The sequence below is a fragment of the Sinocyclocheilus rhinocerous genome, unplaced genomic scaffold, assembly GCF_001515625.1.
Source record: "Sinocyclocheilus rhinocerous isolate Xijiao unplaced genomic scaffold, SAMN03320098_v1.1 scaffold90, whole genome shotgun sequence".
NCBI lineage: Eukaryota > Metazoa > Chordata > Actinopteri > Cypriniformes > Cyprinidae > Sinocyclocheilus > Sinocyclocheilus rhinocerous.
Genome location: NW_015657969.1, coordinates 195,670 through 215,711, shown reverse-complemented (window position 1 = coordinate 215,711; position 20,042 = coordinate 195,670). Strand labels below are relative to the sequence as shown.

Here is a 20,042-nt window from a genome sequence, read left to right as displayed (position 1 = left end):
TGTAAGAGTCCTAACCAGATCTTTCTGTACCTCTTTGGCCCAGGCCGGTTTGTCACTGGGGTTGACGGAGTCTTTGTAGTGGTATAGCTGTTTTTTGTCTGCAGGTCGTGGCTCTTGTTGCTGTTGCTGCAGTGAAACCAGGTAGGCCCTTTCCTGCTGCAGCTGCCGCTGTAACCGCTCAGCCTGTCTCTGCTCCTCCAGCTGCTTCCGTTTGTATTCCTAGACACACCAGAGAACCAGAATGAGATGAAAACAGCAAGATATGGAGCAGATAACCACATGAGACAAAATAATGCTAACAGATTTGGACTTTTGTACTCCTAAAAATAACTGAAGGCTATCAGAGGTTTGAAACTTCAAACTCGACAGCTCTATAAGATAATCCCATCGATGGCCTGATGGCCGTGGATCCTGAGTCTAATTTCCCCGAGAACTGAGCAATAACAAACAGAGCTGTCACAAATCCCAAACGCCCCAGATCAATTCACACAATTGATATTCTTTGTGAGTGCACTGATCGCGGAGGGGACAGACAGATGGCATAAGCGCAGTAGATGAAAAGAAAGGAAGTGCAAGAACTTTAAAGGTGAAAGTTGAAATGATAGTTTACCAGGAGAAGAGCTTGTTCTTGGAGAAGCTGCTGTTGAAGAATCTCCAGCTGCCTTTGTTCTTCTTCTAACTGCCGGCGGATATACTCCTAACCCCATAGCACAGTGCATCAGAACGAGAGTGAGAAAGAGAGAGCAGAAAAAGAGATGACAGGGCCTTCAAAGAGTTTAAAAATGAAAGAATGAAAGATTAATCAAGCAAATCTAAAGGTAAGAAACCTTGATAATAACTTGCTGCCCTGCCTAGATCCCATATGGCCTTATGTGTGATGAGCTCAGTACCCAAAGGTCACTGGTTCAAACTGTGGAATGAGCCATCCATGCACTAGGGAGTCACTTAGGACCCTGATCCTAATTTCCTGAAGCAGGGCAATTAACCCCGGACTGCTCCAGGGGAATGTCGCCCCAAAGAAAAAGTATTAGAAGTCGTTTGGATTAAAACCATTTTGTCAAAATGACAAAAAAAGTGTGATAGGTGCAGCACAGGATCCAATTCAATCCTAAAGTTGACTTTTATTGCCTTCTAGACAATAGCTGCATAATGGATGGAAATGCCATTGGATATCAGCGGGAATCACCTCTAATAATGCCTTTTGCAGTAAGTTATAATAATTTTTAAATATTTAAGAGATAGATCTGTAGACTGGTAACATGCATGTACACTACCGTTTTTATTACCGTTTACCAATTTATTCTGAAAGATTAATTAAATTAGAATTTCAGAAATGACTTTAATAATGTTACAAAGATTTCTATTTCAAATGCGGTTTACTGAATTTTCTATTCATCAAAGAATCCTGAAAAAATCACAGTTTCCATAAAAGCATAACTGTTTTCAACACTGCACTGATAGTAAGAAATGTTTCTTGAGCACCAAATCACAATACTACTGTTGAATGAATATTACCCCAAACTGAATGGTAGTGTACATAGTACATTACAGCATTATAGTGCAAAACAGGTTAAGAAAAGATTAAACGAGATTTGGCTTCAAACAGAAAACAAGACAAATGTGAGAACTAATGAATATTTACTCTCAATAATGGCTCAGTCATTCTTATTTGTCTCTGCATAGAATCTCACACATGGCCCGTGAGACGTCCTAATTCACTATTGAACAGGGCTTGTGCAGCCCAACCGCATTTGAAAGGGTGGGTGGGTGCTTTAAATATGCATACCATCCAACAGAACATTTCTCTCTCTAGAGGGAGTCATAGACTAGAGAGAATGCTTTAAACAAGGGATCGAGGCATGTGAGAGTCTGATATGCATATCTGAGAGGACAGTTACAGCTGAGAACAAAGTGCACTGCGCATTACACATATGATTTACAGAGTGTTTAAAAACGAGTGCATGGATAAACGCTCTCTTCATGCGTGTCTGCTTTAGTAAGTGTGCATATGTGAATATGCGATAATGTTTGCGTTTATGTTTACATGGAGAGACTGATCAAAAAACATTTTCACAGTTTTTTTTTCTACACCAATATTCACCCTTTTCTAATTTAAATAATCGGTTTCTCATGGCAAATTACTGTTCATCAACAATGATACTGTCATAACTATTATTTTGATGTTTCAGAGGAGAAAATGCTGCAAATATATACATATATTTATATACTGTATATATATATATATACTGTATATATACAGGTGCATCTCAATAAACTTTATGACGACCGTGTACCCATCTTCTGATGGCTACTTCCAGCAGGATAATGCACCATGTCACAAAGCTCAAATCATCTCAGACTGGTTTCTTGAACATGACAATGAGTTCACTTTACTCAAATGGCCTCCACAGTCACCAGATCTCAATCCAATAGAGCACCTTTGGGATGTGGTGGAACGGGAGATTTGCATCATGGATGTGCAGCCGACAAATCTGCAGCAACTGCGTGATGCTTTCATGTCAATATGAAAAAAAATCTCTGAGGAATGTTTCCAAAACCTTGTTGAATCTATGCCACGAAGAATTAAGGCAGTTCTGAAGGCAAAAGGGGGTCCGACCCGGTACTAGCAAGGTGTACCTAATAAAGTGGCCAGTGAGTGTATATATATATATATATATATGTTATTGAATGCTAGAATATTGAAATAACTGGTATGTCAAAAAAAAAAAACAGTGAAACATTGACTGATCTCTAAATAGATGTGCCATTTATTAACAGAAAGTACATCTTGTCTCCATCTCTGTAGTGGTGAATCAGTGGGAGTCTGTTAGCATGGAGTGTGAGTGTGTGAACCCGCCACGTCACTTCATTTCTTCTCTTCCTGTTCATATAAATTAAGTTGTCATTTCTGGCATGGTTTAGCTTCCCTATCTCTTTTTGCACAGTGAATTATAGGTTAGTTTGTAGTCATAGACCAATATATAACAGGTTGCACAATTATGTACATTTTCAGTCCTGAAATAACTCTAACCATCAACTTCTTGTGAAAAAAAAAATAGTAGCCATGTATGATTGTGGATGTGCGCTTATGTGTTCTTATGTACCTGCTCCCTCTCAGCATGCCTCCTCTCCTCCTCTCTCCGGAGCTGCTCCATCTCCTCATAACGCCTCCTCTGCTCTCTCTCCTGCTGTTTCCGGAGCTCTCTCTCCCGTCGCTGTTGCTGTGAGATTACAAACACATGTTCTCATTAATGAACCTCCCATTCTTACAAATAAATCTCAATGCTGACCCCAACTATCGGCCCAGCTTCACACTAGCACATGTAGTTCCTTCCTATACCACTAGGTATAGGCAGTTTAAAAGACAATGCATTTCGAGCGTGTAGCCATTCTGAATGGCGTTTCCCCAGCAGGGGCTGCTGACAGGAGCTGTGCTGAAATGAGGCGGCCTGACAGTGGACCAGCGGGAGATAGATGTGTTGAATGAGAGGTTGACGCCCAGCCGGGCCCCCGGATTCATCCCCACAGGTTTTCTGCTCCCTCCCCTACTGAGAAAACCCTACATCACATAACTCGGGAATATCTCTACTGGTTCAATTATCATCGTCTTTCTTTGTCTCCCGTTTGAAGAATTCCCAAGATGTTGGGTAACCTTCCTGCGGACTGATCATAGCTCAGAGTCTCCCATCTCATGAGCCATTACACAGACAAAATAGAGTACAGGAAGTGTGTGTTTGAGTGTGACCGGAATAATAGCAAAGCATATTGTCTGTTTGTTCTGATAGGGTTGCAAGGAAAAACAATGCTAAATGCAAACAATAAAATGCAACTAAGCATATAATCATGCATGAAAGCAGAAGAAAGTGCTTCCCATTTCTTTTGTTGTTGATGCCAGAGGCTGTGTGAGATTTTGACTCAAATTCATGTGTTAATTGGTAATATGGTGAATACTAATAACTTTTTTGATCCATATGTCTGCTGTTGTTGTTTTTGTTAATAATTTAGCATATTGTTTATGATAATATTATTACCTTTCAACTTATTTTTTGATTCAGAACAACTTTGGTTCTTTGTTGGGTAATAACTTGATATTTAATGGGTCTTAAAGCAACCTCAGATGCTGGAATAAGAATCAAATCAAATGTGCTTAAATATATTATAATAATTAGCTTTAAAGATATTAAAATAAAATGTGCTTTAAATAATATAAATATAAATGAATAAAATATTATAAACAATATATTTAGATTAAATATTTAGCTTTAAATATATTAAAATAAAACAATAAGTGCTTTAAATAATATAACATGAAATAATTCAAACTATATCAATACAACATTATAAATATATTTAGATTACATATTTAGCTTTAAAGATATTAATACACCTCTAATGCTGAAGATTTCAGAAACATGGCTGCACACCCACAGTCTTTAAACTGTTTCTTTTCATACCTCCTCTAGTCTCCTCCTTTGCTCCTTCTGTTCCTCGATGCGTTTCTGCCTCTCTGCCAGTAGTTGGCGCTTGTGTTCCTCATTCTGTTGCTGTTCTAGCTGTTGTCTCCTCAGGGCTTCGGAGCGCTCCTTATTGGCCAACTGCAGACGCAGGAAGTCCCGCCTCAGGGTCGATTCCCCAGGGATGTTTATGATGGAGCTGTAAGGAAGACGTTAAATCATCTTTAAGTCAATCAGGTCTCCACAATACCCACATGCTTGTGTGTGTGAGCGGAAAAAAGTCTATGTACCTCGGCTCTCCTATGTCTCGCTCTTCCTCCTCCTCTTCACTTCCACTGTACTCATATTCCGTCTCGTCTGAAAAAAACAAAAAAACGGATAATCACACAGCACTGCAAGACGTAGGTTTTTAAGAATAAAACTTTTAAAGGGGTCATATGATGCGATTTCAATTTTTCCTTTCTCTTTGGAGTGTTACAAGCTCACCAAATACACAAAATAATGTTCTTTTTAGCAGCATCATATGACCCCTTTAAGATTAAGTACAGATTCAGATAAGGAATGTTGTGACAAAGCAACATTAGCATGAAAAGTTTCATGCCAAGTAAAAAATTAGCATGAAAAGTATTTTTTAAAAGTATACTTTTAATATTGTTAAAAGTTAATTTTTTTGAAAGTTATTAAATAGTTGTCAACTCTCACTAAAAATAATATTAAATACATAAATTAAAAAACAAATAAATTAATATTTTCATGAAAAGTATTTTTAAGTATATTTTTTGAAAGCTATATTATAGTTGTCAACTCTCACTAAAAATAATATTGAATAAATAAATAAATAAAATGAATATTAATATAATAATTAAACAATAAAAAATAATATAATAAGTAAATAATGAAATTACAATTCTTATCATTCACAAAATATAGGGCCGTATCGACAGATTTCATTAATCTGTTCAATTCTGATTCACAAACTCTTGCTTCAGTTTGATTTCAATCTCGATATTGATTCATTTGGTTATATACCAAGTACAGTACATGTCAATATTTCTTAAGGAAAAATATCTAACTAAAGCTGTAAACTATATAGGGAACCCTGAGTTGGTACATTATTGTAATATTAAAGGTTAAAATTAAAAGTCCAAACTATTAAATTCAATTTCTTTTTTTTCTTCTTTCTTTTTTTTAATTTAGATATAATATAATACAATGAACAAAGCTTATTGTGATTAATTGGATGGCAGGCATGCTACAAATAATGTTTAGTGAAGTTTTGTTCACACATCAACAGAAAACGGCATAGACAAAAAAAAGCAAAATCAAGCTTGGGATTTAAGAATCAATATTGGCTCATCAAAATGAAGAAGATTGAAAAATCGAGTAATCGATATTATCAACCCAGCCCAAACAGAAACCAAGTAAACTCACCCCTCTCTCCTCTCTTCTTCTTGGTCCGATCAATGTGGTCTTTGAGCTGGATTCGGACCTGTCTCTCGTTGGGAAGGTCTTTGATGAAGGGATGCTTGACGAGCTGCTCAGTACTGGGTCTCTGGTTGTGATTCTTCACTAAACAGCTCTCAATGAATGACTGGAACTTTTTAGACCTACAGAGAACAACAAACCGATCAGTTTTGACTCTCAGGTCCTGTTCATTACCATCAGTTGTAGATTTGAAGTGCATATTCAATATGATGAGAGGCTTGACTCACCACTTCTTGGACTTGAGACGGGGCGCTGGGTTTCTGGGTATGAGGAAAAGTGCTCGCATGGGATGCATATCGCACAGCGCTGAGAAAATAGACAGGTGTTTGTGTTTAGCAATCACTGTGTTCATATAAAATACATTATCATGTACTGCATTGTGCTGGACTTACGAGGGGCTCCTTCTGCCATTTCAATAGCTGTAATTCCCAGCGACCACAGATCACTCTGTAACAAAACGGTGCTGTTAGGATCTCTGCCTGAAGCCAAACAAGACCCTCACACAAAAGCAATCAGGTGTTGTAAGAAGAAAGTGAGCGTAATTAAGAATCGCTTGAAATACCTTGAAGTCATATGTGGCGTCTGGGTTCTCATCACAAGCTATGACCTCTGGAGCCATCCAATATGGCGTGCCAATAAAAGTGTTCCTCCTACCGACGGTACGGTCCAACTGTGCACTCACACCAAAATCAACTGTTGAAAACACACGCAATCACACACACACCGGGAAGATTTGGCCTTAATGTGTCTGCGTGCAGTAACGAGAGGAGAGGTCTTTGATGAAGTGCATGCTGCCATCTGCCTCTGTGCCACTCTTCCCTCGTCACCGCAGGCAGTTGTTGTCATAGCAACCAGCCTGAACTGTCTCCCAAACTCAAACAACTCGATGACAAGCCCTAATAACTCCAGAGGAGGGTCACAGGCTGTTTCTAGATATTAGACACTACCAAAAATTCTAGTTACGTTATCATCGTTGTTACTTTTAGTTAGTTAAACCTCAACATTGATTCATACACATTTACGGAAGCTTCTTCTAAAGTACCGGTAAGTGTGTCATAACAGAATGTATAGTGTGTCTGTGTGATAGCTGTCAGGGGTGTGAACTCACCTAGCTTGACTTCCGCATTTTCTGTGAGCAAAACGTTCTGACCTTTGATATCACGATGAATGACCTTATGTTGATGCAAGTGGGTCAGACCCTATCAAAACCAGATGAATAGGTTAGACTCAACTGGAGAAGGTCAAATGAGGAAACACTCTTCAAAAATAACACTTCTGTAAGCTAATAATGTCTTCTAGTGGCCCACACTACTCACCCTGAGGATCTCTCTGCAGATGTAGGCTGTCCACTCCTCCTTCAGAGAGTTTCCTTTGGTGTTCTTTATCAGGTCTGTCACTGAACCAGCACCACAAAACTCCATCACCAACTACAGACACAACACGTCAACAAAATTAGGACAAAATCTAACAACCCAATGATGAACAATCTAATTTAGTGGAAAACTGGGCTACACTTATATACACATATGTATGTATGTATGTATATATATATATATATATTTACAAATTTTACACACACACATACATAAACATACATATGTAAAAATACTGCTGTTCAAAAGTTTGGGATCATAAAGATTTTTAATGTGTTTTAAAGAAGTTTTTATGCTCATCAAGGCTGCATTTATTGTTAATGAAGATAGCATATTAGAATGCCTTTAGCATAAAAACTTCTTTAAAAAACATAAAAAATCTTTAAAAAATATATATACACACATACACTTATGTATACATACATACACACTGTATTTAAATAATATAGATTTATTATATAATATTATTTATTATCCTCAAATTAAATTTGAAGACCTAAAACAATGGTGTGAAATGCCATTGAGGAATTCAATACAGCCCTCGGGATGATTTGAGCAAAGTTAGTATAAAAAAAATTAAAATTTTAAGTAAAAAAATTAAATATCCATATATACAAATGTTCTATTTTTTTAGGTACAGCAGCTCACATTTTTAAAGTGGCAGAACCTGTATTTTAATTAGATGCACTCAAACTCACACATACATGCAAATTCACGCTTTCAGCTGAAACTAGATCTGTGAATGACAACTTCATTTTCCCACTTTGAAAAAGTTTTGAAGAAGTTAAAATGACAAGATAGAAGGTTACAAGAAAAAGTATTAGTGGTTAAAAAAAAAAAAAGGGAATTTCATCGTTGTTCCAGAGAAAAGTCTCCAGATGACAATAAAAATATAAAACAAGCCATGCAGTTTCTTTTTTTCCCCTTAGTCCTACCTTTGCCTTAATATAGAGTTTTAGTAAGGGCCAGTGACATGCAAACTTCTAAACCCAGTTGTGTTTTTACTTCTTTGGTTTTACCTTTTTTCTCAAGACACTCATAAAAAGAGCCCTATTCTCATTAGGAGCCACAGGGGCACAATAAAAGTCAATAAATGTAATTCATGAGCATAATATGATTGTTTCTCTGAAACGCCGATTGGTTTTGAATGCTCTCTTGAGCTGGCCCTCAGATGGGTCTAAATATGTTTGGCCTCTGGGACTCTCCAAAGTCACAACTGCTGAGTTGGCAACACTGTTTTTCCTCTAAGGGAAATCCTTCTTTACAAAGACGCCCAAAGGAGGGTGGTGGTGCTGACCACGTGCTCCAGTGCAAGTAAATGTCTTCAGTGTGTCACTTATCTTTATGTTGCTGGGCAAAGACAGCGGCAAAGCTCACCACAGAGGAAATGAGGCTGGCAGTTTACGTTCAATGCATAGAGATGAAAACAACAAGGCCTAGGCACCTCTGTGCGAAGTGTGAAAAAAATTTTTCTCATTGAACACCAGAAAGACCTTAAATTATTAAAGTAAAATAGGCCTCAAATTATTATGTTATGCTACAGTCAAACTTAAAGTTTCATGTGCCTGCAAATCTGTGTTTGAGATATAACATAACAAAAAAATTAAAATAATAATAATATATAGTAAAATGTTGTCATGCTACACTACCTCTAATTGAAAAAAGCTACATTGTTCTGAAAACAGCTAAACTACTAGCATACTATTTAAAAAGTAGTTAATTAAGAAACATCACTACTTTTAGCTCCCTAATAGTGTATTGTACTACACACTAGGGCTGGGCGATATAGCTAAAAAATGTATCAACGATATAATGTTTCATATCAGCTTCTATATTTCTCTAATATTTTGAATGAATAACGCAGCAGCGGCACGTCTCGTGGGCTAGACTAACAAAACATTAAAACGCAACAACGTCACTTACATCATCATCACCACGTCCCGCGCGCCACTGATGACGCTCCCTGACGCACTCCTAACATTCAAATACAAATGTATATTTTAAATTCGACTAATATTCATTCTTTATTCACAATCTCCTCATCACAGGCAGACAGCGTCACTCATAGTACGTGCCAATATCATGCGCTATATCGAACAATTTTTCTATCGATATCGAAGAAGGAGTACCATCGATAAATATCGATACCGTTTTATCGCCCAGGCCTACTAACAATGAAACATTTGCACACTAAAATAACCCTGATTCTTTCTGCCAACAACTAATGAAGACTGACCCAGAGCTGGTCATCCACGCCAGGTGGGTTCTTCTTGATGAAGGCACCATAGTAGGTGGCGATGTTTCGATGGTGGGAGTATTTTTTCAGCATGTTGATCTCAGCTTTAATCTCCTCCTCCTCATCCTGTCAAATAAAACAGACAACACTTGAGACAGAGCAGAAAATACAATGTTTCTTGGTCTGTGAGTCATTGTCAGGAAACTATTCTACAGTATGATTTACTACTGCACATAATTAACAGTACAAGTACCTCATTTATATTACTTAGTAAATTATGTCATTGTTATTTTTCCAAGTTAAGTGTGTAATTTCTGTGCCACTAGCAACAAAAAATTGGGGGGGAAATTGTTGTTTTCAAACATTGAAGACTGGAGTAATGATGCTGAAAATTCAGCTTCGCATTATAGGAACAAATTACTTTTTAGAATGTATTCAAATAGAAAACTAATTTAAAATTGCAGTAATATTTCACAATATCACTAATAATATTAATAAAAAAATAACCTTTTTTAATGTATTTTTATCAAATAAATGCAGCCTTGGTGAGCATAAGATACTTCCAAAAACATTTTTAAAAATTTTAATGACCCCATGATTTTTTAACATTAGTATATTATTATCATAATGTTAATAACATATTCATCATTAAAAAATTCCAAAATGCTTAATGCATTGTCCAGGAATCAGATATGGAAATCCCATAATAGTTGACTAATAATCTGAATATTGAGGGAGTGTGTGTCTCTATGGTGGTCCTTCAATGCCTATGGAGGTTACACCCCTGGTACCCATAGATATGTATAAGTAGATGCCACATTCGAGCGCTCCAGATACGTCGACGTGTCCACCATCTTGGAACGTCACTCACAATAAAAACTTTCAGAAGGCGGGCCTTCATTTGATACAGGAACTATTCGAGCCGTTCATGCCAGACTGGGGAGAGAGGTGTTGTAATAATGTAAAATGTGAAAAATAATGCGTTTTTCGAACAACCTAGTATGAGAGCCTGTTCTTTCTAGTACACCCCCAAAACAAAATCAAGACTTTGTAAAAGAGCATAATAGGACCCCTTTAATTACTGGAGAAACTGGACAAACTTTCACAGGTAAGAATGTGTTGGTTTGTGTTTTTAATATGTATTACCTCAATATTACAGGTTTTTAAACTATAGTATCTTTTAAATGTCATGTTAGCTAACGGCTTCGTCTTGTTGTATTGTGTTAGTTCAGCAAAATCATCTGCTGAAGTCTATTGCAGCTATAGATATTCATATATGCGTATAACTAGGGCTGCAGACATACAGGCAACTTGCACGACCTCTGCAGGGTCGTGGGCATGCTGGAGCCTATCCCCGCATCTCGGGCCACATGCAGGGGACACCCTGAATGGATGGCCAGTCCATCCCAGGGCTCACACACAGACACACCTAGGGAATTTACAGCATCCAATTCACCTATGCTGCATGTCTTTGGATTGTGGGGGAACCCGGATCACCCGGAAGACACCCACGCAGACACGGGGAGAACATACAAACTCCTCACAGAAAGGCTTCCTGGCTCAGCCGGGACTCGAACCAGGGACCTTCATGCTGTGAGGCGACAGTACTTGGTACTTTGTTTGCCTCAAATTACATTTACATTGTTTGCGTTTAAATAACATCATGCAAAAAGTGAAAAGTGAATGTGTAAAAGTGAAACCGACATGGAGAGAAACTTACCCCTGTGACATCCATGACCTTGATTGCAGCGAGCTGGCCAGTCTTGACATGACGTCCCTGAAGAGAGAAACATAAGAGCGAAGAAATATCATTCATGAGAATCATACAAACATAATACTAGCATTATTGAACATGTGGTAATGAGATCTATCTGTGGCAGAAGAATATGTGGACGTAAGCCTCTCTGGCATGCGGCATCATTAAGTAACAGCATAGGAAAACACACACACACACACCTCCTAGAATGATTGAATCAGACTCAAAAACCTGTGTGAATGATCTCCGGCTCTTGGCTGTACCATTTCGTGTTTGTGAATGTGTGTGTTACAATGCCACCAGATGACAACTCTGTTTGCATTGGACGAATCTCCAAAAGCGTTATGCAACCGAAGGAATGTGGAAATGGAAATCACTGTCCCGGGTCTCCCCCAATTCCCTCCCGTTTACCTGTCAAGTTCCTCACTTCCCCCGAGCTCAATTTTATTTCATAACCAGAAACGAGAGAAACAGACACTGCGGACGCAGATCATCTGCGCGCTCAGCAGGTCCCGCGTTTCAGGACAATAGCGGGAGATACGGCAGCAGATCTGAGCAGAAGTGCGTTGATCTGAACGGCAGTCACCCAGTGTGTGCTCTTCAGAATGAATTAGGCACACTTCATCTCCTCACCCAACACACTCCCACCGCTTTGATTCTGAGCAGAGGAGATGTTTCGGTGAGAGAAGGAGGGGAAGAGCGAAAAAAGGTGGGAAAGAGAGGAGGACATGAGGAAAGAGCAGCATACAAGTCCCACCAGTGCTCATTAACAACTTCAACCGCTACTGGAAAGTATTAACGAGTGGAGAAACCCAGACAAACCACATGGCTATATAAAATCAACATAGTCAATGAGAAAAATCACTGAGTTGGGAACTTTTAACATTTTATGAAACACAGAGAAGCGTAGGAACCATGGCGTGACGTGCACCGAGTTCAAATAGGGCTCACATCATTTGATCCCATTTTGAGCATCTAATAACTATTTTGAGCACCTAATAACTAATTTTTACTAGTGGTCAACCAAATATATCGACCAAAATGCCAATATTTGTCTTTTATTATTGCCATCATCTGATAAGTGTTGAAAGAGACTTCGTATTATTAATCTGTTTATTTTACATGTTTATTTTTTTCAAGTTCAATTTTTTTCTAATTTAGTAAATATTAGGTCAAATAAATATTAATTTATAGCAGCATGTTTTATTTCCTTTCTTTAAATATAATTTATAGCAGCTTTATTTCAGCCATCCTGCTCAAAGACAGAAGTTCCCAAACGCTTGAACTGGAAAAACATGCTGACTGGACAAAAATGTTGGCTAATTTGAATACATCTGTGACAGAACACATGAGCAAATCATCATAATAATACATCCGAGTAATCGTAATAAATTATGCTGGCATATTAGTGAATCAGATGTGTGAACGTGGTGAACGGGTGCATGTGTGATGGATTTGTGCCCTACAGCTCCACGTCTCTCCTGATGAGATTCACAGGGCCGACTGCTAACTGGAAAAACCATCTGCCATCTTGACAGAGATTAACTGAAAAGTTCTGGATCGTTGACGACGTGTAAGATAAGACTGTCCCCAATTGCCATAAGCCATGAAAAAAGCAAGACGCAAAAGTGCAGACTGTGCAGAGATAAATATAACTATGCTCAGAATGGAACATTAACATACTGTATGTATATTCCATACATTGTGCAATATTTTTAGAAACAATATGCAAAACAGAACAAAGTGTTTCAAACTGTCGTCACATGACCTCATTACATTTCATGTTAAACTTAGCTGTATTTATCAAAATAACTAATTATTTTTAAAATTATAACTGCAAATAATTTATATAGCACATTTAAATACAGCGAAGCTGACCAAATTTTTATGTAAAAATGTCTTACATTTTGACTGTCTAGTCAAGTCAATTTTATTTAAGGAGGTAGGTAGATGAGATTTTAATGCCATGTCAGCAGCTGATGCTACTCATGGCAAGAGATTTCTAACAATTGTTCAGTTTTCTAACAATTAGAAATAAAATGAAATAAAATGTTTTTTAAATATGCATATGATAAAAATTCTAAAACATTTTTTCTGGTAAGACCTTATTGTAATTAAAGTAATAAATAAATAAAGAGATTAAAAATGGAAATGAATGATCAAGTTGAGTGCTATGCATCATGGGATATGGTATCCCATAAAGTGCACTCTGCTGTATACTGCACATCTGCAGTAGGCAATCTAAGTGTTTCACACAGAAAATATATGCATACTGTACTTATTATGGTATGCATACAGTATAATGTAAAAATAGTAAATATGGTTCTGAACAAAACCATTACACGATTTCAACAGAGCTTATAAAAAAAAAATTTTTTAAAAAGATTGGCTTTGTCATATTCATCAGCAGATTTTTATTGTTTTATTTTTTTGTAGCCTATGTGTGAATGAATGCTTTTAGAAACCAAACAGATAAGCACACTATGCGGTCACAGAACCCTTCTAATCTAGACTGGCAGCTGAAATGCATACGGAGGTCTGTTCCCATTATATCTGAAATGACTGTAAATGGCTATCGGAGAGCTTGCAGTAGTAATGCATTGTAACTGTAGCCGCAAAATGCTGTGAGGAAGATATTGCTGTGTGGTTTCATCATCACGGCTGCCATTGGCTATACTCAACTCTCCAATCGTGAGAACTAAGATGGTATCTGCTGGAGGGTAGGGAAACCAAACAATGGTGATCACAGCCATATATATATATCTCTTTGTAGAAGTTGTGAAAACGGAACAGTTATTATTGTACAATCAGGATCAGGAAGTCATTTGTCACTGCAAGCCTGGTGTATGTTTGTACCGCTTAACGGTAGACACAGGGTGCCAGTGCAAAAAAAAAAAAAGAAGCACAACACTCCACTTCCTCCTCTGTAGCCTAGCAACAAGCTTGGAAGGCAGAGGAGGTTTGTGATTTTCACACTCTTCTACAGACAGCTCCTCTTGTTCCTGAGACATGTGACCTAGTGTGACCCTCTCAGCTCAGTCTCTGAGAGAGCTTTGGAGGGGCCGGAATCTCATCACTAATCTTCCATTCAGAGAACAGCCTTCAAAAAACCACATGCCCCGTAGTCACTTACGGAATGCAGGAAGTTGGGTGTTTTATTTAGAACCTTATTGTGGAAGCTTCCTTATTTAACCATAAGTTCTGTGTTTATCTCATCATGTATGGGTGAGAAGAACAAGCAAAGCCTTCACTCATAATGTGGACCTAGATTTCTGAGTGTTTTACTGTAAAACTTCTGTTGCTACAATGCTAGGGTGTTGTGGTGCATGGTTTCCAGGGAGTTGGTATGTGGTTGCTAAAGTGTTTGAGTTAGGGGTTAGTTGGTGGTTTGCCTGAATGACTGAGGACTGACTGAGGATCACCAGTGTTATTTTAGTATAATTTATGTAAGGGATAATGTACATCCAGCCGGTTGTTATCTCAGAATAAACCCCGACAGGGTGATCAGGCTGAACGGGTTCATTCTGAGATAACAACCGGCTGGATGTACATTATCCCGGAATGTCGCGACTGACCAATCAGAATCAAGTATTCCACAGAGCCGTGTAATAAAGTCTGGTAATTCTGTTGTGTGTCTTTGTCATTTAGTCATCGTTTTGTCTATATAGTGTTCTATATAGTTTATATAAATTATGTATTAATTTGTTTTAGTTTTAGTTATTTTAGTAAGTTAAACTAACTTACAACTAGCTGAAATAGAAGTGAAATGAAGGATCATTTATGAATATGTAACTTGCATTCAATTGACGTTTATTTTATTTCAAGTAACAAAAAATTTTTCTTTTAAAGGTTTTAGCTTACTATAACAACTCTGGATCACAAACTACTAGACTTTCAAGTTGTTACAAACATAAATTCACTCAGAAACATGCGTCTCATTGGTAGGAGATGCAGAACAAATGAAAACGTATTTAAAAATCGGCTCAAAATATCAAACATGTACACTCTCAGAAAAAAAAAAGGTACAAAAGCGGTCACTGGGGTGGTATCTCTTCGAAAGGTACACCTTTGTACCTTATTTAGCCTACTCCTAACGAGTACATATTAGTACATTAAAGGTACATTTTAGTACCTCAAGGGTACATAGTACCTAAATGGTATATATTTTTACCTTCTGAAAAGGTTTCAGCCCACTGACAACTTTTGTACCTTTTTTTCTGAGCTCATTAATGCTAATTTGGTGCTCAAAAAACATTTCTTATTATCATCAATGTTGAAAACATTTGTGCTGCTTAATTTTTTTTGGTGGAAAACTGATGCATTGTTCTTTCAGGATTCTTTTATAATCAGTGCCTTAAAGGAATAAAAATGAAAGAAATGTGTCATCAATAATCAATGTTCATTCTCTGAGACAAACAAAGCAAAACAATTATCTGAAATGACATTACAAAACCACTAGTTAACTGAATAGATTCAACTGAAAAGATGAATACAAAAGTTACATTCCACTTAGCCCACAATATTCATAAAGATAAATAATGACTGATTTCACATTAACAAGAAAACAAATAAGAGTAATAGACGAAAGAACTCATATAATGAAGCAATTCAAATCAACAGTCCGCATGTAATCTCACACCAAAAGTCAGGAAAAAAGTAATGAGTGTCAACAGAAAAACTATTCATCAATACATAAAAACCATGATTCATAATTTCCCTGCCTCTATTATTTCTTTCACACTAATTCAGTCAATCATGGTTGATTGTGACCTAAATGCAGCTTCACCAAAGCCACCAGAATGCCATCGACAAAATGTCTAATTTGGTTCAAAAACTGCTCAGCTTCCATATGATAATAAATGAATGCCTGCTGTTTTAAATAATATCAGAATTCTGAAAGATGTCAGGCGCTTGTGCTTTTGAAAAACTCCTACACGTAAATGAGCAAGTGTATTTTATATTCATTTATATATATATATATTTGGACTGATTAGCCCACGCAAATCCGGTGCACAAACACCACAGACTGTACTTTTTTGATGGCTCACCAACAGACACAGAAATGTAACTTTACAATGTAAAATAAAAACTAAATGTTGCCACCTGCTACCTGTTTATCCAAACATTGGTAGCCAAGAGGCGGGACAGAGGGAATGTCTGAAAAATATGTTAGGAAATCATGACTATTACTATTGCTCACACTTGCTGATACTATTGATAAGCGTTAAACTTCGGTGAGTAACTCATCCTGTTCAGTTTGTTACGGAATTACAGAACCGGCTTTCTGACAAGATGCGCGTTAAATATTGCATGCAATTTATCGTGCAGCCCTAGATCTGAATTATACTTCAAATGGTTTGGCTTGTTAGAGGTGCACTATTACTTTGCTAAGCGAACTGACTTGCAATTAAAAGACAAGCAATGAAATACTTGCATTAAATGAGGGCTGGACATTAAGCAACCACCAAGCTAACACTCAGTACACCCTAGCAACCACACAGAAACAGCCTTGCAATCATATAGAGTATCAATGACCAAGGAACCACCCAAATCACTCTAGAAACCGTAAAGCGGCCATCCAGAAGACCCTATCAACCACTTAGCAACACTCTAAAAACATCTCAGAAAACTTTAACATCATAGCAGCATATTGTGTACACGGTAAAATGACTTTCTGAAGTTGTAAATAACACTATTTCTGTTTTTATACTTCAAAATTCACATTTAATTCAATGTGTCACTTGCCGTTTCCTTGGAATTAACGAATGAAAATTGTTAGTAAAGCAATTTTTTTCAGTGTAAGAAAGCACCACACTTGTTTTCTTTCTGGACTGTTACAGACTAGACATTTGTTTTTCTTTGTTTATTTCCTTCTTCCTTTGTTCTTTTTCTTTCTCTTCTCTTTATTCTTTTTCCTTTCCCAAATTAAAAAATAAAAAATTAAGCAGAAAGACTCATCTGCCATCTGGGGGAAGTCGTGGCCTAATGGTTAGAGAGTCGGACTCGTAACCCAAAGGTTGCGGGTTCGAGTCTCGTACCGGCTTGTAGGTGGGGGGAGTGAATGTACAGCTCTCTCCCACCTTCAATACCATGACTGTGGTGCCCTGCCCACTGCTCCGGGTGTGTGTTCACGGTGTGTGTGTGTTCACTGTGGTGTGTGTGCACTTTGGATGGGATAAATGCAGAGCACTAATTCCGAGTATGGGTTACCATACTTGGCCACATGTCACATCACTTCACTCACTTAAATAGCCAATAGGCTTTAGTTGTTGGTAGAAGGCAGCTGGAATTGGGGGAGGGACACTCATTTAAAAGAGCATCTGATTGGACAAAAATATGTGTAGTGCTGGATGAGTCATCAATATTTTTGTCTTCAGAAGAAAAGGATTGGACATTTAAAATGCCTTTATCAGCTAACAGAGCAGGGTAGATTGCTTAAAATTGTAGTCCTTTACTGATTCTATATTACATGACAACAATTGTAGTTAGTAACGTAATCCTTTACATTACACATTTTAGGTAATGTAATCAGCCTACTTTAGGGCTGCAACAAAATCGATTAATCTAACAATTATTACAAAGATTAATCGACTAATCATCGATTATTTCACCAATTAATCAGTAGACTTTGTTCTATTATTCTGCTTTTACAATCAGTTAAAATACTGAGTTCTAACTAATAAATAAAACAAGGTAAGCACTTCAGCTTTGAAGTGAATGTCAAATGTCAAACATTTATATTACTATTGTACAATTACAATTATTACAATACAAATGAATATATTTGGCACACACAAAATGAGATGACAGAGAGACTTTCTCATTCACCATTTAATTAACTATGAAGAAGTAACTGACTGACTAAATGATGCATCATTCTGCCTAACATCTTTTGTAAGTCATATGGATATGAAACAAAATAATTAATAAAAAATTATTTTATTCACAACATTACGTCTCTTAAAACACCATATAGTGTAATAGTAATCAAAACAGTCCTGAGCTAGATTAAGCTTAAATCTATGCAAACCAAACTTTACCATCACTTTAATGTAATGATTTTTTATTTATTTTTGCATTCACTAATAAAAAGTTTAATAAACTTAAAAAAAAAAAATAATTAGCTAGCTCCACACTGAACAGCTGTTTTATAGCAGAAAATCAAGTTGTAATTCTAACTGAAAGCAACACTGACACTGTTTTTTCTTGTTTAATACTGTAAAGCGAAGTGCTTTAAAGCGGGGGTACAATGCTGTTTCATGCATTCAGAGTTGTTTACACTGTTAAAGAGTTGGATTCTCATGCTAAACATGGCCAAAGTAAAAAAAAAAAACGATTTGGACGTATAACACGTATTTCTGTGCCAAATACACACTTCTGGGTTTCTTACAAGTGTTTTTCGATCGTGGCTCTTCATGACGTAATGAAGGGTGGAACTCCTTATATGGGCATTTCTCCCGGAAGAGCGCACCCGCGCACACATCGACCAGAGCGAGGCAAAGAGCGCGCCCATCAACGCGCTTCATTCGGCAGTGCTGCACAGTACTCGCTTGGAAAGAATGTCTCTAAAGAGGTGTGTTTTTGGTTGTAAGGGAAGGTTAACCTTGTTCAGCTTCCCGAAGAATCCAGCGTTACGTAAACAGCAGATACAGTTTGTTTTCCGGGGCAGCAACGGAGTTTCGCAAGTGTTTGTTGACGAATGTTTTATAAACAAGGCCCAGTTCGGCGCTGGATTTACACATCGTTTGATACTGAAAGATGTAGCGGTTCCAGCTATAAAAGATCCCAGTCATGATTCAGAACTGCAGATGGTAAGTGAAACGGCATCAAATGTCTGTGTTTCGTTGGCAATCGGGCAAGTGCTCGTCCCTCTTTAGCTCCGCCCACGACACGCCTCCAGGAGTTCGGCTGTTTTCGGAGAGAATCGTAAAGCTGTATCTTTCTTTTATAAATATGATAAAACTAAAGACTTTTTGGAGATATGAAGGATGCAGTACTACTCTATAGGTACTCAATATTAATATGAGATTTGGTGAAATTGTGTGTGTTAGGTCCCCTTTAAATCAATTTATTGTATAAAGAGTTATATGAAGATCAGATGCTTTCTTAATTGCTGTTTTCTCACCGCTGTCATTTTTTGCTGTTTATTTCGTTATTGAGAGGAAAGCACGCAACACATATTTCCATATTCATCTAAACTCTGCTCTCAGCAGCGTCTAGTTCAGCTGCGCTGTGTGTCTTCTCTTGAATTTCATCTGGGAAAGCTGAATTATAGTCCTGCGCTACAGCGCCACACTGGTCAAATCGCGTTATTGCAGGCTCTTAACATTAGATCATATGAGATCAAATGACTATTCAACAACAAAAATGTGTCTCAATTTTATTGTCGACGCTGTCGATAATATCGACTAATCGTTTCCAGTGGTGGACGAAGTACACAAATCAAACGTTGTCCAACTCATAAGCGCTGCCATTTCTGTTGCATTTGAGAAACATCAAACGTCAAACGAAACGAAAGCGAAACTAAACCGCGCTACGTTTCAGCTACGCAGCACCACGGACCGTTTATCAGCTCACACCACGACGCAAACAAACTTGTCCGAGCTCAGAACAGCTTTACTCGGGAGCCAAAGTTGATTTTGCGACACTGTTACTGCACAGATGCAACAGTGCTGCGAGATACAGTGAGAAGCGTTTGAATTCGCCGCACAATGATAAGGTTGCTGCGAAATCTAGTG

At 37.6% G+C, this 20,042-nt stretch overlaps 1 protein-coding gene across 4 annotated transcripts in view; it reads right to left on the bottom strand.

Moving 5' to 3' along the window:
* Positions 1 to 20,042, bottom strand: part of LOC107721871 (TRAF2 and NCK-interacting protein kinase-like) — a 54,930-nt gene that overhangs the window by 21,705 nt on the left and 13,183 nt on the right. For all 4 annotated transcript variants that reach the window (XM_016530042.1, XM_016530043.1, XM_016530044.1 and 1 more), the window contains exons 3-15: positions 11,269 to 11,325; positions 9,549 to 9,674; positions 7,256 to 7,366; positions 7,048 to 7,138; positions 6,502 to 6,632; positions 6,332 to 6,386; positions 6,167 to 6,245; positions 5,886 to 6,061; positions 4,745 to 4,811; positions 4,455 to 4,653; positions 3,105 to 3,221; positions 611 to 697; positions 31 to 219 (exon numbers count right to left, since the gene is read on the bottom strand). In XM_016530042.1, coding sequence (XP_016385528.1) covers positions 31 to 219; positions 611 to 697; positions 3,105 to 3,221; positions 4,455 to 4,653; positions 4,745 to 4,811; positions 5,886 to 6,061; positions 6,167 to 6,245; positions 6,332 to 6,386; positions 6,502 to 6,632; positions 7,048 to 7,138; positions 7,256 to 7,366; positions 9,549 to 9,674; positions 11,269 to 11,325 — 1,485 coding nt within the window. The remainder of the gene's footprint in view (positions 1 to 30; positions 220 to 610; positions 698 to 3,104; positions 3,222 to 4,454; positions 4,654 to 4,744; positions 4,812 to 5,885; positions 6,062 to 6,166; positions 6,246 to 6,331; positions 6,387 to 6,501; positions 6,633 to 7,047; positions 7,139 to 7,255; positions 7,367 to 9,548; positions 9,675 to 11,268; positions 11,326 to 20,042) is intronic.